General features: G+C 38.0%; 1 protein-coding gene across 1 annotated transcript; it reads right to left on the reverse strand.

Moving 5' to 3' along the window:
* Nucleotides 1–966: 966 nt before the first annotated feature.
* On the reverse strand, nt 967–17,951 carry LOC113059308 (R-spondin-3-like). Its single transcript, XM_026227709.1, has 6 exons — nt 17,207–17,951; nt 9,222–9,416; nt 8,933–9,076; nt 8,010–8,150; nt 7,749–7,928; nt 967–1,294 (listed from the first exon to the last, which is right to left on the reverse strand). Exons 1-6 carry the CDS (start codon nt 17,298–17,300, stop codon nt 1,101–1,103), a joined length of 948 nt encoding a protein of 315 aa, XP_026083494.1. The 5' UTR covers nt 17,301–17,951; the 3' UTR covers nt 967–1,100.
* Nucleotides 17,952–20,435: the final 2,484 nt, after the last annotated feature.

Consider the following 20,435-nt stretch of genomic DNA (forward strand, 5'->3'; position numbering starts at 1 on the left):
GACTGTATAAAAACATGGACGTAGTGTCCGTGACGTCACCCGTAAACTCCTGAAGTCTGTTTTTGTTTGTGTTATTCTCAAGTATGGTATGAGCTCAATATTACAGGTTTTTTTTTTACCTCTAAATTGTCGTTTTAGCTAATGGCTAATATTTTTTTATCGTGTTCGTTTAGCAAAATCATCTTGTTGAGTTTTTTGCAGATATAGGTATTCATCCATGCGTATAACTAGAGTTGCAGATATACAGAAGACGTTATCAGTTGTTACTGTATTTAAATGTCCATAATTACAAATTATGGAAAATATCACAGATTTATATCTCGAAACAGTAATAGGTATTACCAAACATTTATGGCTAAGCTGCTGTTGTGTATGTTGTATATGTATGCTTGTTTGTGACAATAAATTACAAACGAATACAAACTCAATATTGTTTATTTGACATACAGGTGCTTTTGATTTCTGGTCAGCTGGCTTCAGTGGAAAGCTTGTTCCATTCAGAAAATCCTGTGTATATAGACAGGCAAATCAACACTTTGTTCGGAGAAAACTGAATAAAAGTTACTTATCACTTAGAGTGTTGCTGTTCATCCAGTATGAAGAAAGCCAGTTCATTAGCCATTCGCACCAATCAACATTCAGTCTCTCAGCCTCTGGCGGCAGGCAATGTCCACGGTGGCCAGTAAAGCATGATCATTTTTAATTTACTTTATATTTTGTTTATAAAACAACTCTACTTTAATGTCTCAAAAACCTACACTCAAACCATGATACAGCGCTGTACCTGGACCCACTTTAAAAAAACAAAACAAAACAAAAAACATTTCACTGATCATCGGACATAACTGGCCCCACATTACAGTTCAGCCTCAATCCAGCACAAGACTGGCATGAGGGGGGTAAAGGGGGCCCTCTGAGGTTATTGGGAATCCTCAGTGCCTGCAATGGTGTGGATGACGAGCGCCCCCTCTCTCATGTGCATATACAGTATACATTTAAATTATACAGGTAGCAGCAACACCCCCTCAGCGAGGGGTTAAGAGGGTGAGGGGGTGACATGGCCTGATAGGGGAAAGAAAGGCAGAGGAGCAATGAGGAGCTTATACTGTTCCAGCGTCTCTGCTCTGGTCCCTCCGGCGACGGTGCTCTGTTTTGTTCCGGCTTTCTGAAGCCTCTCGGTCGATCGTCTCCTTCTCTCGTTCTCTCTTCCTCTCTCGACGGGCCTCGCCGTTGTCTTTATCCTGCAGATTTAAGTGTTTTTTCTTCTCTCTCCGTCGCTGACCTTTCGGCTTACCTGAGAATACAAATGGTGACAGCTTAAGGCATTTTGCAACAATTATTCTAGTAAATATTAATATGAAATATATAAAGTGTTTTTTTTTTTTTTTTGTCCAGTAAAAATCTGATCACTTAGATAAGTAATAGTACATGCTGCCTCAAAAAATGTAAAAATTTTTGGAAATGTAATAAAAAAAAGTTTTTCTAAAAGAAATGTAATACTTTTATTAAGCAAGGATGCATTAAATTGATTTATATATTTGAAAAAAAAAACTTTTTATTAAACCTTTGAATCCTGAAAAAATGTATGATGGTATCCACAAAAACATGTTTCTTGAGCACCAAATCAGTATATTAGAATGATTTCTGAATGATCATGTGACACTGAAGACTGGAGCAGTGAACCATCACAAGATTAAATCACGTCTTAAGAAAAAGAAGAATAAATTACAACGAATATCACAAAACATATTCAAATGAAAAATGTTTTTGAATTGTAATAATATTTCAAAATATTACTGATTTTGCTGTGTTGTGTTCAAAGACATGCAGCCTTGGTGAAGAGACTTCTTTCAAAAAACATGAAGAAATCCACAGGACAAGCAACTTACATGATAACGCTTACGGTTTGGGTTGGGTAATTTGGGATGCTTATGAGTAATGTTTTTAAACACCCCAGTGCTTACACTTTCCAGGAAAATTACTTTCAGTGTTTATGCACATTAATCTGGGATAAGTGAAAGTTGATCATTGTTCTTAATGTCCAGCTGTTTTGGTTGGGAGACATCCCTTTCGGCAATCATCACTTCCATTATTAAGAGTTTGATGGAATCCAGGATGAAGAACCATTTATGAAGTTGTGAAACAGCAGGACCTTTTGGTGGAATGTGTAACTGGTTGTGTCTGGTCTACCACAAGATGACAGTCATGTACAGCAACTTTTTTCAATTTCATTCTTTCTTTCACACTGTAAAGTGATGGTTTATCAGTGTTTTAAAGGGATAGTTCACCTAGAAATGAGGTTTCTGTCATTATATTCTCACCCTCTCATTCCAAACCTGAGATTTTTAGTGACATTTCAAACTAAACTAAAAGTATTATAGAAATAAATAAAAAAAAACCTAAAATGACAAAAGCACAAAATAAAATCGTCACCTAAAAAAAGAGTTTCTGAAGCTGTATGATGGATGACAATGAATCAATCCTAGTGTGGTGTGGACGATGAAAGGATAAGGTTGCAATCACTTTCAGAACAATAAATTTTTTTCCACGTGATGAGTGGTAAAAACATTGACAGCCAATCAGAACCCATCCTGTTTTAAAGAGCTCAAGCATTTAATGTAGCAACACTATAGTGTATGCATATAATAAACAGAATGTGATCGTGCGTTGGTGTGGATGATAATATAGTAGTTTTTGACCCTTTTTTGATCAGTCTGGCCACTATAAGTGTTGTGCAGAAAAGTGAAGATTCTTCTTATATTCTCCAAACAATAACATGAAGGTGAGTAAATTATGACAGCATTTTCATTTCTGTGCAGAAACGCAAAAAGGTGGGGGTGACCCATCAAATGCAGAGTCAGAGAACTTTATCAGCACTGCGCTCTTGGGCAACCACTCCGGTTTCTTCCAGGAATATTCCTGAAATAAGCGTACAGTACGTCTCTTTGGAATAAAACTGTCAAGATGAACAACCGAGGTGAAGCCACCCAGCTGAACATTTTACACCCGAATAAGCGAACAACTGAGAAGCACATCAAAAATAGAAAGTCCTGTTCCTCATGTACATACTATGTACTTATTATAGTAATTACAATAACTATGTAATAACTAGGTACTAACCCTGAATCTACCCCTAAACCTAACCCTATCCCATGCAGTTACCTAGTATTACCAGAACTTTCTTAGATGAATACACTGTAAGTACACTATAAGTACATGTTAGTACTGTAAAATAAAGTGCAACCGAAAATTCTGTTAATATTACTTTATCTTGCCGTTGCTTAATAGTCATGGCTAGCCAATTTTCTTTATTGTCAGAGGCTTATCGGTGGGGCACGGATGAGGATCGGAAAAGCGCTGAGGTGGACAACGCCCCCCTCCCCGGACTCTCGCCGGACTCCCTGCCTGCTGCAACCCACACCGACCCACACATTCCTGGGGTCCGGCCAGGGTGATAGGGTGCCATTGTAGCCTCGGCTGTTGATATAAACTTGACCATGAAGATGCACGACTCTTGCTTTGTGAACGAAGCTAGTTTAAGAGGATGTAGCGAAATCCCCTCCACCTCCTGAAGGCTTGAATCTGCTGTGATTGTACTGCGCATTATGAACAGGCTGACTCATGTACGGTGTCTGACCAAGCAAAACACACACACACATTTCACTCGCTGTCATCACCTCCCCTCTCGCCGTCCCGTCTCTTTAAACACAGGAAGTTCCCTCTGCGTACACTGTTGTCTTTGTCGTAATGATTTGGAGATCAGTGGATTAGGCGTAATCCTCTGCTTTTCCCATAAACCAAGGCATAACACGACCAGAGCTCATGTGGTGATTATTTTGGATATGTTTACTGCCACCCTTTCAGAGCTGGAAGGCTGTCAGGTTTTTCAGTAAACGGTCATACAACGATTGGGATACAAGCGATTTCCTCAGGAATGGAACATGTTCTTGAGCATCTGCTCGCCACCCCTGAAGCAGATGCAACTGTTGAGGAAAGTTTCATGGCTCAGAGGTTGCTCTTTCAAAGCTCAGACACAAGACCTAATGGAGTTAGTCAGTTTTGACATGAATGTGACATACTGTATAAATAAAGTGTTAATTTAATATGGGTAACATTGCTCAGATAATTGGGTCTTGCAGGAATATTGAAATATATGACATCATATCGAATGAGATTACTTTTTTTTTTTACATTTGAGATTACAGTTTTTTTCAGCATTATCAGAGAAACTGTAAAGTCTCAACAGGAACGTCTCCATTTGTTCTCCATTTAATCTGATTGCTATCCAAGAGAAACAACTTAGATATCCAAGAGATCTCTTGAGATTGAGACATCAAAGATATATTCCTTTAGTTAAGGAAGCCTTTTTCTGCGTAAAAGTGCAAAACTGCATTTAAAATATTCAAAAGTAGATAAGAGTTTAAAATTAGGTCACAATATGAGACCTAAACTCATCATTGTGAGGTATACACTACTGTACAAAATTTGGATTGGTAAACATTTTTTAAAGCTTTATTTATTTGATAAGAAATACAATTTAAACAGTACTACTGTGAAATATTATCAAAAAGGAACTGCTCTCTTTCAATTAAATTTTTTATAAATTTCTGTGATGGCACAACTGAATTTTCAGCCTTTCAGTCTTTATTGTCACATGATTCTTCAGAAAATGTCTTATTATTAACAGTGATGAAAGCACTTGTTATGCTTATTATTTTTTTGTGGAAACCATGATAATTCTTATTTGATTAATATAAAATTAAAAATAACAGAATTTATTTCTTTACTGTCACTTTTGTTCAATTTAATACATCCTGCTGAATAAAAGTAGTAATTTATTTAAAAAAAAAAAAAAAACAGACATTTGAAGGATTCAATAAAGTGCAATTATGAGCAATAAAGTTTTAAAATAAATGGTTTTACTCTGTGATTATAAAGGGCTTACAATTAAAGTTAAATCAATGCACACGTTTACAGGTGCTACAGCAGTTCTACAGCTAAAAATAGCCACATGATAATGGATCTATTCATAATTTCTGGATGAATCAGTGATTGCAGTTCCACCCTCCTCTAAGATATGGTGCAAGCCTGGAATGGTTTGAAATGAGTTTGTCTCATAGTTGTGTCCATCTAAATGTTTCAACATAGGTGAAATGAGGAGTCATCTGGCTCCGATTATACATCATTCTAGAAAGAGTGATTGAGAGGGGAGAAAAGTAAAAGTGAAAAGTGTGTCAGGACAGATGGAAGAATGTGGGGCGTAAATGCACAGTCAGTAAAAGGTGAAACACTAAAGTCAACCCTGACAACCCAAATCGTCCCAGTCTGCTGCTAAGAACACAGATGAGGAGATGGTTGAAATGGGATATAATATCAGTGCAATGAACCACGGGGGTGAGATGGGGTGGGGTGGAGGGGGTCACATCCTCCCTGGCAGGCGTGCTACCGTCTGGTGGATTTTGGGAGGAGCCAGGCAGGGATTAAGGGCTTTGGCTCGTCCCACAGGAGGAATGCCCGGGCTTTGAGTATACTTCGTATATTTAACTATATTTATTAAATATATTTGATGTCTACAATGTAGGTAAAACCTGTACACACAAAAACGCACACAAATTATATATATATGTATGCTACCATTCAAAAGTTTGCCATTTTTTGAAAGAAGTCACTCAAAGGTGCCATTTATTTGATAAAAAATACTGTAAAAACAGTAATATTGTCAAATTATAATTGTAAATAATTTATTTAAATATTTATGTATGTATGAATTTGATGAAAACAGGTGTGCTGCTTAATGTTTTTTTTTGTAAAAAACATTATACTTTTTTTTTTCCAGGATTCTTTTATGAGTAAAATAATAAAAAAAGCTAAATAATAGATTTTTTTTTTTAAACCATCAAAAGATCAACTTTGGTAACATTACTGTACATTACATTGTAACATTTACTGTTATTCAGTTTAATCCTTGATTAAAAAAAAATATATTTTCTTTAAACGGACCCCAAATATATATGACCAACATTAAAAAACTGAGCAAAAAAAAAGAAAGGAAAAAAAGGCACACTAGGAGTTGAATTTAGAGTCACGAAGCCTGAAAGGGAAAGGACAGGGGCCAGACGCAGGGCTGCGTTTGGACAAACTATGCAAGAAAAAGGTCAGGATTAGTCAGAGGGAGAACACGAAAGAAAGACAAATGACAAGTAACGAGAGAAGAATGGAGAGGGATTTGGCTGGGGAAACAACAAGTAAAACAGTTGCATATGTGTGTGTGTGTTTGTATGTATCAGGAGTCGGGGGTGGACAAGGAGGATGTATCAGTGTCAGTGGGAGTACTTTGAGTTGGCGGGGGTCAGACCACTGACCCTCTTGGTGTATGTGGAACATAAACACGGACAGGACAGAACCTCAGCAGATAATTAGTGTGCAGTTGATGTTTCAGGAGTTGGGGGAGCTGGGTAATCACAAGCGGGGTCGAGGTTGATAACCGAGCCTGCAGTGTATAAAACGCACCCCTCACTCATGGCCCCCAGCGGACTGATACAACACTCCTCACTTCAATTTAACATGAATCTATCTATGTAAGTATTTGTCTACGATGTTTTGTTTCGTGCACCATCTTTTATTATTGATTTTTTATTATTAATTAATTATTATTTTTAATTATTTATTTTTACACACAGTGTATCATGGGATTCCTTCTTTGGAAACTATTTATGCAATGCTATATTGGAGGGCCCTCATAATTTAAAGAGCATAAAATATATATTTTAGGGTATATTTTGTTTCGTCCAACAAGTTTAATTCTATATTTTATGCAACTAAAACAAATTGTGACACTAAAACAGATTCCTTGTATGTGCAATCATACACTACTATAGAATTTGGAGACCCAATAATTTAACAAGCATAAATATTTATTTAGGGTAAAACTTTTTTTTTTTATGTTTTCAAATGATTATTTTATTTTTTACAATTATTAGTTATATTTTATGCCCCCCCAAAGTCAACGGATTACAGCATGTCTGCGGGGAAAATAAATACAGTATATCTGCATCATAAATGTGCCTATGATTCTTTAAAATGTTGCCCACAGAGCTTTTGATCCAGAGCGACATTTGGCATGTTGTGTGTGTGTGTGTTTGTTTGTTTTACTGTTGAATCTGTGTGTGAGATCAATCCATATCATTGGTGTTTGGAGTCTAAAAAAGTTCACATGAAAATCTCCATCCCCTTTTTATTTTCATCTGTTCTCTTTCTCTGTACTGAGGCCCTGAGTCTTTATGAGGTGGAGAGTGATGAGCTGTCGGGTTTGCCGGCTGTCTGTCATAAAGCAGCAATGTCCCACAAATACCACTTAACCAAATAAACATTCAAAACATAACTGTCCAAATATGGTTAAGCTTACAACTGCACAGATCCTTGAATCTGTTTCATGTATTTGTTTTGCATCAGTTGGGAAATATTTCTGTCCCCTTTTATAATTATCCAGACGATACAAAACAAGCATTTATATATTAAATAAAATAAGTAGAGTCAATGTTTTTAGTTAGAAAACAGTGGAAACTGTACAACATCCTACTGGCTATTCCATTCACTAAGTCAATCATCACTATTGTTATTGCTCATACGTAGGGTTACGGTTTTAATGATACCCCAAATCATGCAGCTTTTCACTCCTCTGAGTGATCAGACTTACAGTTTTCAGTGATATTTGGGTCTAATTATTAATAATTATATTGGCCACTTACATCTTTTTCTTTTGACAAAGCATTCCCTCTTATCAGAAGTCATAGGGCACGGGCTTCCCATTGGAGAGGGATTCTGTAGGACCTTCCTGGTCCTTGTTTCTTCGCCCCTTTTGAAGCCGCAGGTTTTACCTGAGCGTGAGCAGGGGCCCCATTCACTCCACTCGCCCACATCACAGTGCACTAAAACACAGTTAACAAGTCAGTGAAGACTCACACATAAAGCACTGTGTCTTGATAGCAGGTGCTATGTTAGAGACTAACCTGTTGGGATGCACTCATTTAAGTTATTGGGCTCAAAATCGTCTGGGCAGACAGGATAACATTGCCCATGTAGTAGGTAATGTCCTGGCGCACACCTCGTACACGTATCACTATCACAGGAGTCGCAGTCCGCAGGACATGCTGTACACACACACACACACACACAGTTAGCTTCACTAGAAGAACTGCTGAGTAACTAACTGGACAACATTTTTCAGTCTGCTCTCAACAATTGACAATAACACTACTGAAAAAAGGTACAAAAGTTGTCACTGGGGTGATACCTTTTCAAGAGGTACAAAAATGTACAATTTAGGAATCACTATGTATTTTTAAGGTACTAATATGCAGTCTGAAGGGGTAATTAGGGTGGAAAAGCTTTTGTTCTGAAAGTGTTCAGCTATGTTCATAATACTGTAGCTTTTAACAAACTATTTCATCCAAACTAGTTTGCAAAGTCTGAATTATTCTAGTAATAATCATCCATCTAATATGCAGTAAATCAGTTAATTTAGATGGCCATCTGTCTAATATGTAGCAGTGGAAAGTCATATTCATTCAAGTGAATCAGTTTAAGATATCCATCTCTCTAATTTGTAGCTTTTGAAAGTCTGATTCATTTGAATGAATCTGTTCATTCCGACAGCACTCTCTCTAATTTAGTGAATGATCCTCTCTCTAATATGTAGCTTTTGAAAGTCTGAGATATATATATTATTTTTTCCCCCAGCGTCTTAAATCATCTATGTTTGTAGATTTGGAACCTCACTGTTTTGTGACTCTAGGTAAGTATTTCATTTCTGTTACATGACGCTCATGTCAAGTTGATGAGGATTTAGTCCAAGCTTTGAAATCTAAACTGGTGGTCGGCCACATAAAAATGACGGTAAAACCTTTTCTGTGACTGTAAACTGGGCGCTCACCAGGTACACACTCTTTCTTGGTCTCGCTGGGCATCAGCCCATCTGGACAGCTCTCCATGCACTTGCCCTTGTGCAAATAGGAGCCCGCTCTGCAGTGCAGACAGAAGTGCCTGTTAAAGCACGATTCGCACTCTGACCCACACTCTGGAAGACAGGTTACACACTCATTACCACATTGCCTGAGCTGAGAAGAGAATGCTGTAGTATACACATCAATGTCCATAGCCAAGACATAAATACATCTGTAGAGTATATATTTCAAAGAGAAGCTGAGGTAAACGTGTCTTACTTATGCAGTCGTTCCGGTCAGGGGAACGGGTGCCGTAGAAACCATTAGGGCAGGAGGGCAGGCACACTCCAATCTGCCTCATCCCGTCCCTCTCAAGGTGAATAAAAAGCTTGGGTTTGCAGGTCAGACAGCCATTGTAAACCGAGCAGGTCTGACAGCCTCCCTGGCATCCCTGGGAGCTCACCCCTGAACCCTCTGTGATAGAAACATCAATTTGACTTTAGGATCAAACAACATGTGTGCTCAAAAAATTATGTATACAAATGTAAAGGTCTGAAAAGTGTAATGGATATATGGGTGACCATATGTCCTCTTTTTCCTGGGCATGTCCTGGCTGGGATTCCTAAATTGCCTGAATAATTTTTTGGTTTTGGTTTTGGCTTTGCGGTCTGTTGTTGTGGAATAATATATTTCAGATAAATCCGCTGATAAATGGCATGCAAAAACAAACTTCATATTGTTTTTTGCGGTATTCATACTGTATGTGCAATGCCAACTGAATACGAAATTTCACTTCTCATCATTTCCTGTTCTCTGTGCACTTCCTCTGAAAAAAAAATGCCATATATATATATATATATATATAAAATACAGACCAAAAGTTTCTCATTCAAAATTCTCATTCAAAGAGTTTTCTTTATTTTCATGACTATGAAAATTGTAGATTCACACTGAAGGCATCAAAACTATGAATTAACACATGTGAAATTATATATGGAATTATATACATAACAAAAAAGTGTGAAACAACTGAAAATATGTCATATTGTAGGTTCTTCAAAGCAGCCACCTTTTGCTTTGATTACTGCTTTGCACACTCTTGGCATTCTCTTGATGAGCTTCAAGAGGTAGTCACCTGAAATGGTCTTCCAACAGTCTTGAAGGAGTTCCCCGAGAGATGCTTAGCACTTGTTGGCCATTTTGCCTTCTGTCTGCGGTCCAGCTCACCCCTAAACCATCTCGATTGGGTTCAGGTCAGGTCATCTGGCGCAGCACCCCATCACTCTCCTTCTTGCTCAAATAGCCCTTGATGCCTTCAGTGTGACTCTACAATTTTCATAGTCATGAAAATAAAGAAAACTCTTTGAATGAGAAGTTGTGTCCAAACTTTTGGTCTGTACTGTATATGTATATATATATGCAAAAATGTCATTTCAGTAAACATAATAATATAATGTGTAGAAATCCAAATGTATGCAAAGTCTTGAAAACCAAACTGAAAGACTTGCTTCTTCTGCCAGCAGTTAGTTACGAAAAACATACTTGGTATTTACTTGGACATTCTCAACATTTATAAGAGCAAACAAGATTGGTGGGTACAACTAAATGATTCCAGCTTCTCAAAGGAAAGAACAGAGCCATCAATTAAGACTACAACAGTGACCATAATGTAGTGTAATAATAAACACAACAGGAAGCACAGTCATCTGTGGATTCTCCCGGCAGAGAAACGAATCAACAGGGACACGTCGCATACCGGTGTTTGCACGCAAACGGCAGCACAGTAGCATTTGTGTTCATAAGCGCACAAACTGAGTGGCCTTACTGTGACATAAAACCCAGACAGAATCAACTAGTCTCCACTGGAGACTTCCAGCTGCAAATACATGCTGAAATCGCCCACCACAAATGCATGACAAAGAGGTTTCTCAATGTCCCAGTGACATATTTATAAAACACTCTCACTCACAAATCTCTTAAGATAAGATTTACCTTTAAAATATATAGCTGATTGCTAACCTGAAAACCTTCTTGAGAGAGCAACTTGAAACAAAACTAGACAATATTTCTGAGAAATAGGCCTGACTTTATTCCATGTGTTTTGAGAGAATGTTTTCTTCAGTTTATTGCTCAAGGGGTTGTGAATAATATCTATGCACTATGGCCTTGTTGTTTTGGCTCGGGAACTGAAGAAGTCAAAAGTGATTGAGTTCACAGTTACTGTGAGAAGAACAGACGTTCACTGATCTAATCGCATCATACTGTAAAGTACAGTGCAGTACCTTACTAAATTCGGCAGAGTAAAAAAACAAGCAGCTCCTCGGCTGCTTCAAGGTGCATCTGTGATTGAAGTCAATCGCTTCCAGGTGTTTTTCAAAGGTCAGTCTCAGATGGTTAAAGGCTCTGCATTTTAGAAGAGACTGAATCAGAGCATCTGGATGAGGGTGAGGTAGGGTACAATGAAGATTGGTCTAGCTCAACTTCACAGAGGTTTTAAAAAAATAGCTTCTACTTTAAGTTTTATTCCATTTGAAATGATATGACTTGAAAGGATGTTACATATTGAGGACTTTTACAACCATCCACAAACCTAAACAATAGGGCAGCAGTTTAAAAAGTATGGGAAACGAGGATCCCTATTTCCAGCAGCAATTACTCCAGTCTTCAGTGTCACACGATCCTTCAGAAATCTTTCTAATATAATGATTTCTACCTGGTCTCATGGCATAAATGTACCTGGGTGCACTGCACTCCAGTTTCCAAAATAAACACTAGAGGCAGTAAAACTCTGAAACCTTCAAAACAATATTTATATGTTGGGAGATTTGACAACTGATGCTTCTGGATGTTAGCATCGCACATATCCAGCTTCATATCTATGGGTTTTCATAGGCGTTAGGTTTGCGTACTTGAGAGGTGAGGAGGTCTGGTTTGAATCCTGTGTAACCATGGTTCGACAAAGCATTTCAAATCTGCATATAAGGTAGTTCAAATGGCATGGTTGCATTTATATCAGTTTTGCATTTGTTAACACTATCAGGTAGGTTTAGGTTTGGGCTTGGTGTAAGGCATATTTCTAACACGATAGAGCACTAACTTTTAGAGACAGTCCCCGGATATTTGAATTCTGAACCCCTGCAATACCTACCAGAAGTAACATAATAAAACACAGCAATATGTACCTATATCAACATGATAAAAACATGCCAGGGTTCACGAATTGAACCAGTGTTTTAGCATCACTCAGTTGACATTTCTGTTTGAACCTGTGGCGAAACATGCAGTAAGGTACGTAAAAATGGTGTTGCACAAAAATTGCACAGAGGTACATATACATATATATATATATATATATATATATATATACCGTAGTTTTTGGACTATAAGTCGCACCTGAGTACTAGAAGTCACATCAGTCCAAAAATATGTCATGACAAGGAAAAAAACATATATAAGTCGCACTGGACTATAAGGGTGCTTTCACACTTGGTTCACTTGCCTGGTCCGAACCCGAGTTCGGTTGCTCCCCCCTCCCCCTGCCCCCACTGGACTGTGTTCATATTATAATATTTGACTCCGAACCGCGGTTCGCTTGCGTCATCAAGTCAGCAGCTGCTTACCCCGTTGCTTGGTAATGACAGCGCAGGAGAAGGCGGCAAATGCATAACATTACTCTCTGCACTTTTATGTATTATGTTTTGGGACTGTTCGTTTCGTTGATAAAGCTTCAGTACATAACGGCACTTGCGTCTGTCTTACGAATTTACTGAAAATGCTCTAAAGAACGTTGAAGGCGAACATAAATGAGATGTACAGCTCTCTGCTTGCAGCGTGTCAGTCACGCTCATCAGGAAAGTGAGTGAAACACACACAAACACACATTTTCATCAAATAATTTGTCATTAAAAGCGGTTCATTCTGCGATTTAGTACAATTGCTTTCATATAAGCAGCGGACTGTAACAAAGTTTACAAGAAGCGTACCCCAGACCACCGTTTTTAAGCGGACTCGGGTATGGTTCGGGGGTGTGCATCCGAGTACGGAAGACAGCGTTCACATCATCCAAACGAACCGAATTCTGACGTCAATCGAACCCGGGTGCGCACCAAAAGTGCTAGTGTGAAAGCACCCTAAGTCGCATTTATTTAGAACCAAGAGAAAACATTACCATCTTCAGCCGCGAGAGAGCGCCCTCTCGCAGCTGTAGATGGTAATGTTTCCTTTTGGTTCATTTCTCCAGTTCATTTCTCTCGGTTCATGTCAAATTAATTTTGATAAATAAGTCACACATGACTATAAGTCGCAGGACCAGCCAAACTATGAAAAAAAGTGTGACTTATAGTCCGGAAAATACTGTGTATATATATATATATATATATATATATATATATATATATATATATATATATATATATATATATATATATATATATATATTGTATTGTAATGTTTTATTATTGTATTGTAATGTTTTATTAACACTTTAGATCAATTTAATGCATAATGCATCCTTACTGAACAAAAGCCAAAATAGACAGACAGACAGAAAGATGTTTTCAACCTGCTCTTACATTCCATACTACTGAACTCTGTCTAGGGCATCGTTGTTGTTTGTTTCTGTCTCCCTCCGCGATTCTCTTGGCTGCCAGATTGCCATAGATCAAGGATATTCTGTTTGACATATCTAAGCAATCTTTACAACTGCTGTCCATTTGCCCACATGTGTTCCTGCCAAAGCTCTCTGATTCACAGAACCCTTTACCCTGAGGAATTCTGCCTGCCCTTGCACTGCCACAGCCCTTGGGTCGGCTTGCATAACAACCACACGAGCACTCCTGAAATCCGAACATTCGAAATCGCTTCGCCACGGTTCAAACTCGAAGACCGCAAAAGCAAGCATTCCCAGAATCTAATGGTAAAGCAGTACAGTTAAAATTTAATTAAATAACAAAATGTCAGACATAGACATTAAATAAAAGTGTTTACTTATTGCCCAAAGACTTGTGGTTTGAGTCATTGAAGCAGGCCCACACAATTAATTTCCTGGGATATTCACAACATGGGGAGGCCACACACAAGCAAATATAATTTACTAAAAAACACAGCCATGGCTTTATTCTCAAAAAACTTCCTGTCATTGACAAAGCTGTGTGGAACATTACTTACGAGGCTTCTTCTTGTGGTGACCTCACATTTTATGTCCTCTGCGACCTAGAACCCTCAAATAGAGAATATACTAAAAATACACAAATTGTAAAAAAAATTTCAGCACTTTTACAAAACAGTCAAATGCAAAGAAAATATTCAGATGTTATAAGTATCGGATGTTACAAATTCGTTGGTGTCTATTTTAAATGCAAATCAAATCCTTGTGGCTTTTACTCATCAAGGCGGAGACACAGACATGCACAGACGGAAGACAGGAAATGTTTGAGGTCAGGCGACCGTTTGGTCACTCTCTGTGAACTGATAAATTAGTTCATTCACCCAAGTTTCTGTCCATCACAAACGTTTCAAAGTCTCTTAATTAGCAGCATCTGATGATACAAATGGATGGCGGTCATCACGTTTGTCACACTTCATTGCTACTGTGTCTGCCACCATTCACACACCACCAGCATAGATTTGACCATGCATATAAATATCCATCACCCTGCTCAAAAAAAAAAAAAAAAATGCTAAAATTTCTACTATTTAAGGATAACCCAAATCGTTCCCTCTTTAAATTCAAAATAACAGTTGTGTACTGAACTAACTAGCTGTCAAAGTCTGACTGGACACATGAGAGCACATAGTTAGTATGCTGAAGACAATGTCCTGACCACAGTCCACAATTCTAACAGCATCTAGGTTTAATACAGAAAAGATGGATAAGGGTTTTGTATTTTGAATTCCATAATATCACTTTTTTCAATCAGAGTTGAAACAACCCAGTGAGTGCCACAAAGCCACAATGACATTTTTGTGGCTCCCTGATACCAAAAGCTATTCTGTTGCATATAATTGGCTTTGTCATCAGCTAATTTGGACCATATTTATGCATTCATTCTAATCGAGCCTTTCGAGACCTATTTGTTTTCCTTGCTTATTGAAATAAAAGCATACTCAATTACACAGTTCTGGAGCTTGGCATGCATGAATTTCGTATTTCAGAGCAATTCAGAGTTTATCCAAATTTTGTTTCTCTCTCCGTAAACCAAAAATATTCATATAAACACTTCATCTAGTGCCATAACAACCACAGACAGCGAAGGGGGACATGACCCCCAAATTACACATGGTCCCCCATAATCCTGAGAATTTGGTTATAGCCTTGCCTTCATCAGTAATACATCTAATAAAATGATCTTTTGAACAAAATGAGGAATTTCTTATCATGTTACTTTAAACTAAATCTTTTTCACATGTACAAATATTTGATGTGCTCAGTTCAGCTATAAAGATGGTCCTGGACGGGGTGAGAAAGGTTCGGGCCATGAATTATAAAAACAAAAACAGCTGTTTTTTTCAAAGGATATACTCGACTCTGTTGCAAACTGGAAGAAAACAGGAAACGCGCTGTGCTTCTTTTAGGGATATCTCCACGAGCAGCAACAGAACAGTCAACAAACGGACCAATAAGCGCACTAAAGGGTTAACTGCGTAATTTAGTGGCCGCTAGAGAGCGATCCAAACACGACACTGGACTGACCATTGATGCTACTTACATGTTCATACTTCCATGCTCGCACTGACCACAACAATGATAGCACAAGACAATGAAGCAAAAAACGTGACTCGTTAATGGAAGGTATGTTAACATAAGAACTGCAACGTAACCTAAAACAAGATTTAAATGACAAAATCAGCAGTGTGTCCCTTGCCGATAAGTTATGTGTCCGAATCAAACCTCAAAAGTCTCTAATAAATTGAAACATTGTCACTGTCACTGTCGTGACACATTTTCACGCGTCTTCTAAGCTTTTACCTCAACGGAAATTTATCTGGGATATCTAAGCAGCTGTTTTGTCCTCACAGTGGGATACAAGTGAAATATTCCTCATACTAAGCCACCAAACCAATAAAGATCAAAAACAGGCTTAAGTGACGAGCGCAGTTTCACTTAGACTGGTTTATCTCAAGCAACACTACGCTGTTTTGGGGGTTGCCAAGTCTTTGTAACAGAAACAGTCCACTAAACAAAACCAATCAAAACCCCAACAAAACCGAACCCCCTTAAAAAAAAAAAAAAAAAAAAAAAAAAAATCATTTTTTTCTCTCAGATTTTAACATTTTATAAAAAAGTTTTAAAAACATCAACTTTAGAATCACTTAGAAAATAGCTTGATTTACTGTAAGCCTATTTAAAAAGTTTGCAATAGGCCTACACTTTTAACTGAACAGGTGGTTTCTTATACAATGTACACAGTACCATACAACTTTTATTTCATATTTGAAACTTATTCAGAGAAGAGGCCATAATGATGTTTTTCCCGAATGAAAACGAGCCTGTGGAGAACAGAAGTAGCCTAAAGAATATTCAATGGTGCGTGAACGAACCCTGACATCAAAATAGCCTAAATAAACAAAAATAAAGAAATAAAGTAGGAACTTGACATGACATAGGACTATTAAAATATGGCGTGTAGGCCTACTCTAAGTAAAGTCTAATATTAGATTTTAGCATATTTAATTAGAAACACTATTTTCCTATAGTGCATTTACTGGCTCCACAATTGGTGAGATAAGTCAAACCCTCACAAGCCACATAAAATCTGCACACTTGCCAACCAAGACTATTTGTATCAAAATACATGGGGAAAAACCGCACACTTGGCAACCCAGACTATTTGTCTCAAAATAACGGGGTAAAAAACAGTTGTCATTATAACATTTCGGTAGATTTTTCAGCTGCTGAAAAAGAGCCTACTGATTTTTATCATCTGCATAAAGGAAAGACTGCGAGTGTCGAGGCCACTGATTATATTTTTAGCTTTTGAATTGACGAGTGGCTCATATTAACTGCCAATAAATAAATAAATAAAATTATAAAAAAGTCTCATAGTAAACCTTAACCGTGTCCTATTACCTGATAATTCAATATCAATATTTTCCTAAAATAGACTTTAACCTATAAAATAATAATTTATCGTTTCAAAAAGTATAACATAGCATGTATTTCAAAACATAATGATTACAAAAAAATGAATGTGCTTCACACAAACAGGCCGTAAGAGATGTGCAGGTGTGCGTAAAGCATCAGGTCAACAGCGCGTGGAACTTACGTTTGTTTAGCCGGTGCCTGGAGTCTTGATGCTGACAGTTTGTGTATTCCATACAATGCAAGATCAAAACTATGGAGATCAATTGTAATTGCATAGTAATCAGGGGAATGATGCTTGTCCCGTCAATGTCAATGTCCCTTATCGCACGTTGATATGTGCAATACTCAATAAGTTATTCCTAAACCGGGCAGAAGCCCCAGCTGTGCTCACGCGCAAGAGAAACTGAATTTTCAATGGCCCAAATGCACCTGGGCCGATTCGGCAGTAACATATTGGAGGCAATCCACATATGTGCCACTGTGAGATATCCAAAGAGAGAGCCACTCATTCCATGGAAACAACGAAAGTGTTAGTTCTCCATCCAGCGCACTGAAAGCAAAACTTAAATATGGGGAGGAGGGAATCAAATTAAACTGGCATGGTGTTAAAGTTGGATTGTCTTCCTGAATTACTGTATGTATTCCCCACTGTGATTCCGCACGACACGTCCAGGTGAGAAGGTTACTTTATTTATTGAGCCTAATATGTAGGAGGTCCTCGCGTCATCCTCATCACAGCATCTCGAGGAACTTTCAGTGAAACTCTGACGCTTTATTTCTAAATAGTCACCGAGACGTCGCTCTTCTCTATTCAATCTCGATAGCTCACGGTTTCACGGTTGAGCAATTCACTATCTCTCCCTTTCTCTCGCCTCCTCTCAGCTCGCGTGCTCGTCTGGTAACTGATGACTTCAGCTCTCTGCCGTCTCTTTCCCCTCTCTGAACTCCTAAGTTTATTTAGAGGGCGAGCCCCCCGCGTCAGACACCCCACGGGCTACCAGCACTCGCTTTTTTCATTATATCACGTTTTCCAAAATTCAAGAACTCGATGAATGGAAATAGCTGTTGATAGATACATAGATAGATCACAATTAGAACACATTTATCCAAGAACTTAACCAAGAAATTAATCAACAACAAATTAATTCATTTCTTTATTTCTAGTAAGTTATTTACATCTAATTTTACGTGTACTTGGAATACATTATATTATATATCAGGTTTCTGATATTATCCAGCTATGAATCGTATTCAAAAAACATCTCTGGAAAATGAACATATGGTTGCGATAATAGAGGAAGTTCCATTGTGGTCCTCTAGAGGGGGTCACAGGCAAATACACACAGGCAATACACTGCCTGGCTTTTGTTTTAGCCTGTCTGAGATGCATTTTCAGTTTATATGCAGCACTGGCCACATAAAGACAAATCCTTGTATTTTTGTGTGTGCGCTGTGGAGCATAAACAATGGTGGTGATTACTGGTGTACGTGAGAGCACTGCACAGCGCAGTGGTTCCCTCTTCTCCCACAGGGAAGCTTATTTACACGTCTGGCAGTAGACGGGGAGGCCTGCTTTTCTTAACCAGCGTGTTGTTGTTTATAAGAATATGAGGTGGACCGATGTTTCCCCTGTTGTGGCTGCTTCATCAATCACAATAGGTGTAGGGGGGGGGGGTGCCATAACTTTTAGAACACTTATAGTAAAGCAACGTTTTTTACCACTGGAGAGCGAGGTCACTTTTCAGATTAGAGGGATTTAACGGCCGTGTTTTTTTCCCCTTGATTATTCATTAATGAGTATAGTCTTTGGTGAATTTAGCTGTAAGGGATAAAACATGGTTTAGTCTGTGGCTGTCGATGTGGGGGGTGGACATTCCAAAGGAGATGATCTTCATATGGGAAGGGGGGACAGAATAAAGCCCCTCTTTGTGCCCCCTACCTCTCTGATAAATTAGTCCCAGCGACAAGCTCTAATGGGGAGCGGGGAAGAGGAGGTGAGGTCATTTGGTCACTTTATGTGACGGCCGTTGAGAGAAGCCGTCAGCAGCCTGAAATGAAGTTGGGCAGGTGCACCAAGGAGTAAAGGTAACTGAAAATGTGTGAGGTCTGCAATATCACACATGGAGGTAGTCAGTGTAAATGCTAGCATGTATGCTTACTGTCTTACATTTGTGTAATCCTGTCTAGAAAGACTGGACATGGTACATTTTTATTACAGGACCCTGTTGTTCCATGAGGCATTAGAAAGGGGACCACATAGCTCCACGTTCTCTCTTCCATCCTGATCCCATCACATTCTCCTCCCATCAACCTCACAGACGAGAGATTCCAGGACAGGGAATGGTGTGATGTGCTATTGTGCTGCTGTTTTAGTAAATACGCTGTTGAGTCATGAAATACTCTTATTTAGAGTTTAGGGGATTAAAATAGCAGTGCATGAGTTAGTGGTACTGGAGCAGGAAGGATCAAATTTGGTGGGAGAAGACAGGAGAGGATGGAGATTATACTATGTGCTAAGGACAGATAATCAGGGGTTTGGGCCTGTCAGCTGCATAAGCAAAACATGAACACTGGGAAGTGGTGAGGGATGTGCAAACTCATGTATGAGCGCTCTGCAGTCCACATACTCACTTTCACCTGCTCGCTGAAAACCTCAGCATAATTTAAGGTCTTCTGGCAAGAGTTCCAGAACAGCAGGGTGCATGTAATTCAGAATTGAGCATGCCTTTTAAATTGCAATTCAATAGCTAAATTTAAATTTGTATTGAAGTAGCAAACATGATACAGAATTGTGATTTGAAATTGAATACAAAGTAGAATATAATACATTGAAATAAAAAAAAAAATTAACTATAAAGTTTGTCATCTTTAAAATGCCTTATGAAACAGATAAATAGACAGACAGAAATAAAAAGGAAGAGTAAGTAGCAAATGGATGCAAATTTTCTATTTGAATCTGATTACAGAGACGTAAAAACCGAATTCATATTTATTTTTTATTTTTTTTATCAATTATATTTTATTCATCAACAAGTTTTTAACTAGGAAAGACTTATGAAGAAGATAGATATATATAGATAGATAGGTAGATAGATGAGATTAGTATCATATTTAATAAATTCATTAATATTAAATTTATAAATCAATATATTTAATAATTTTAAGTAAAAAACAAACAAAACAGAAGCAGTTATTGACTTATATAGTATGGAAAAAAAAAACACTATGGATGTCAATGGCTAGCCTCAGCTGCTTGGTTACCAACATTCTTCAAAATATCTTTTGTGTTTTTGTGTGTATGTGTTTTCTCAACAGAAAAAAGAAACTGATACAGGTTTGGAACCAAGTGTAGAGTTTATAAATGATGACAAATAATTTTTATTTTTTTTGTGTGTGTGAACTCTCTCTTG

This window comes from Carassius auratus, chromosome 41, assembly GCF_003368295.1.
Source record: "Carassius auratus strain Wakin chromosome 41, ASM336829v1, whole genome shotgun sequence".
Classification (NCBI taxonomy): domain Eukaryota; kingdom Metazoa; phylum Chordata; class Actinopteri; order Cypriniformes; family Cyprinidae; genus Carassius; species Carassius auratus.

Coding starts and splice junctions, on each gene's coding strand:
- LOC113059308 (XM_026227709.1), bottom strand. CDS start 17,300: ATGCAATTACAATTGATCTCCATAGTTTTGATCTTGCATTGTATGGAA. Junction 9,417..17,206: donor CAGGCACCGGCTAAACAAAC/GTAAGTTCCACG, acceptor TTTCTATCACAG/AGGGTTCAGGGGTGAGCTCC. Junction 8,151..8,932: donor CAAGAAAGAGTGTGTACCTG/GTGAGCGCCCAG, acceptor GTGTGTGTACAG/CATGTCCTGCGGACTGCGAC.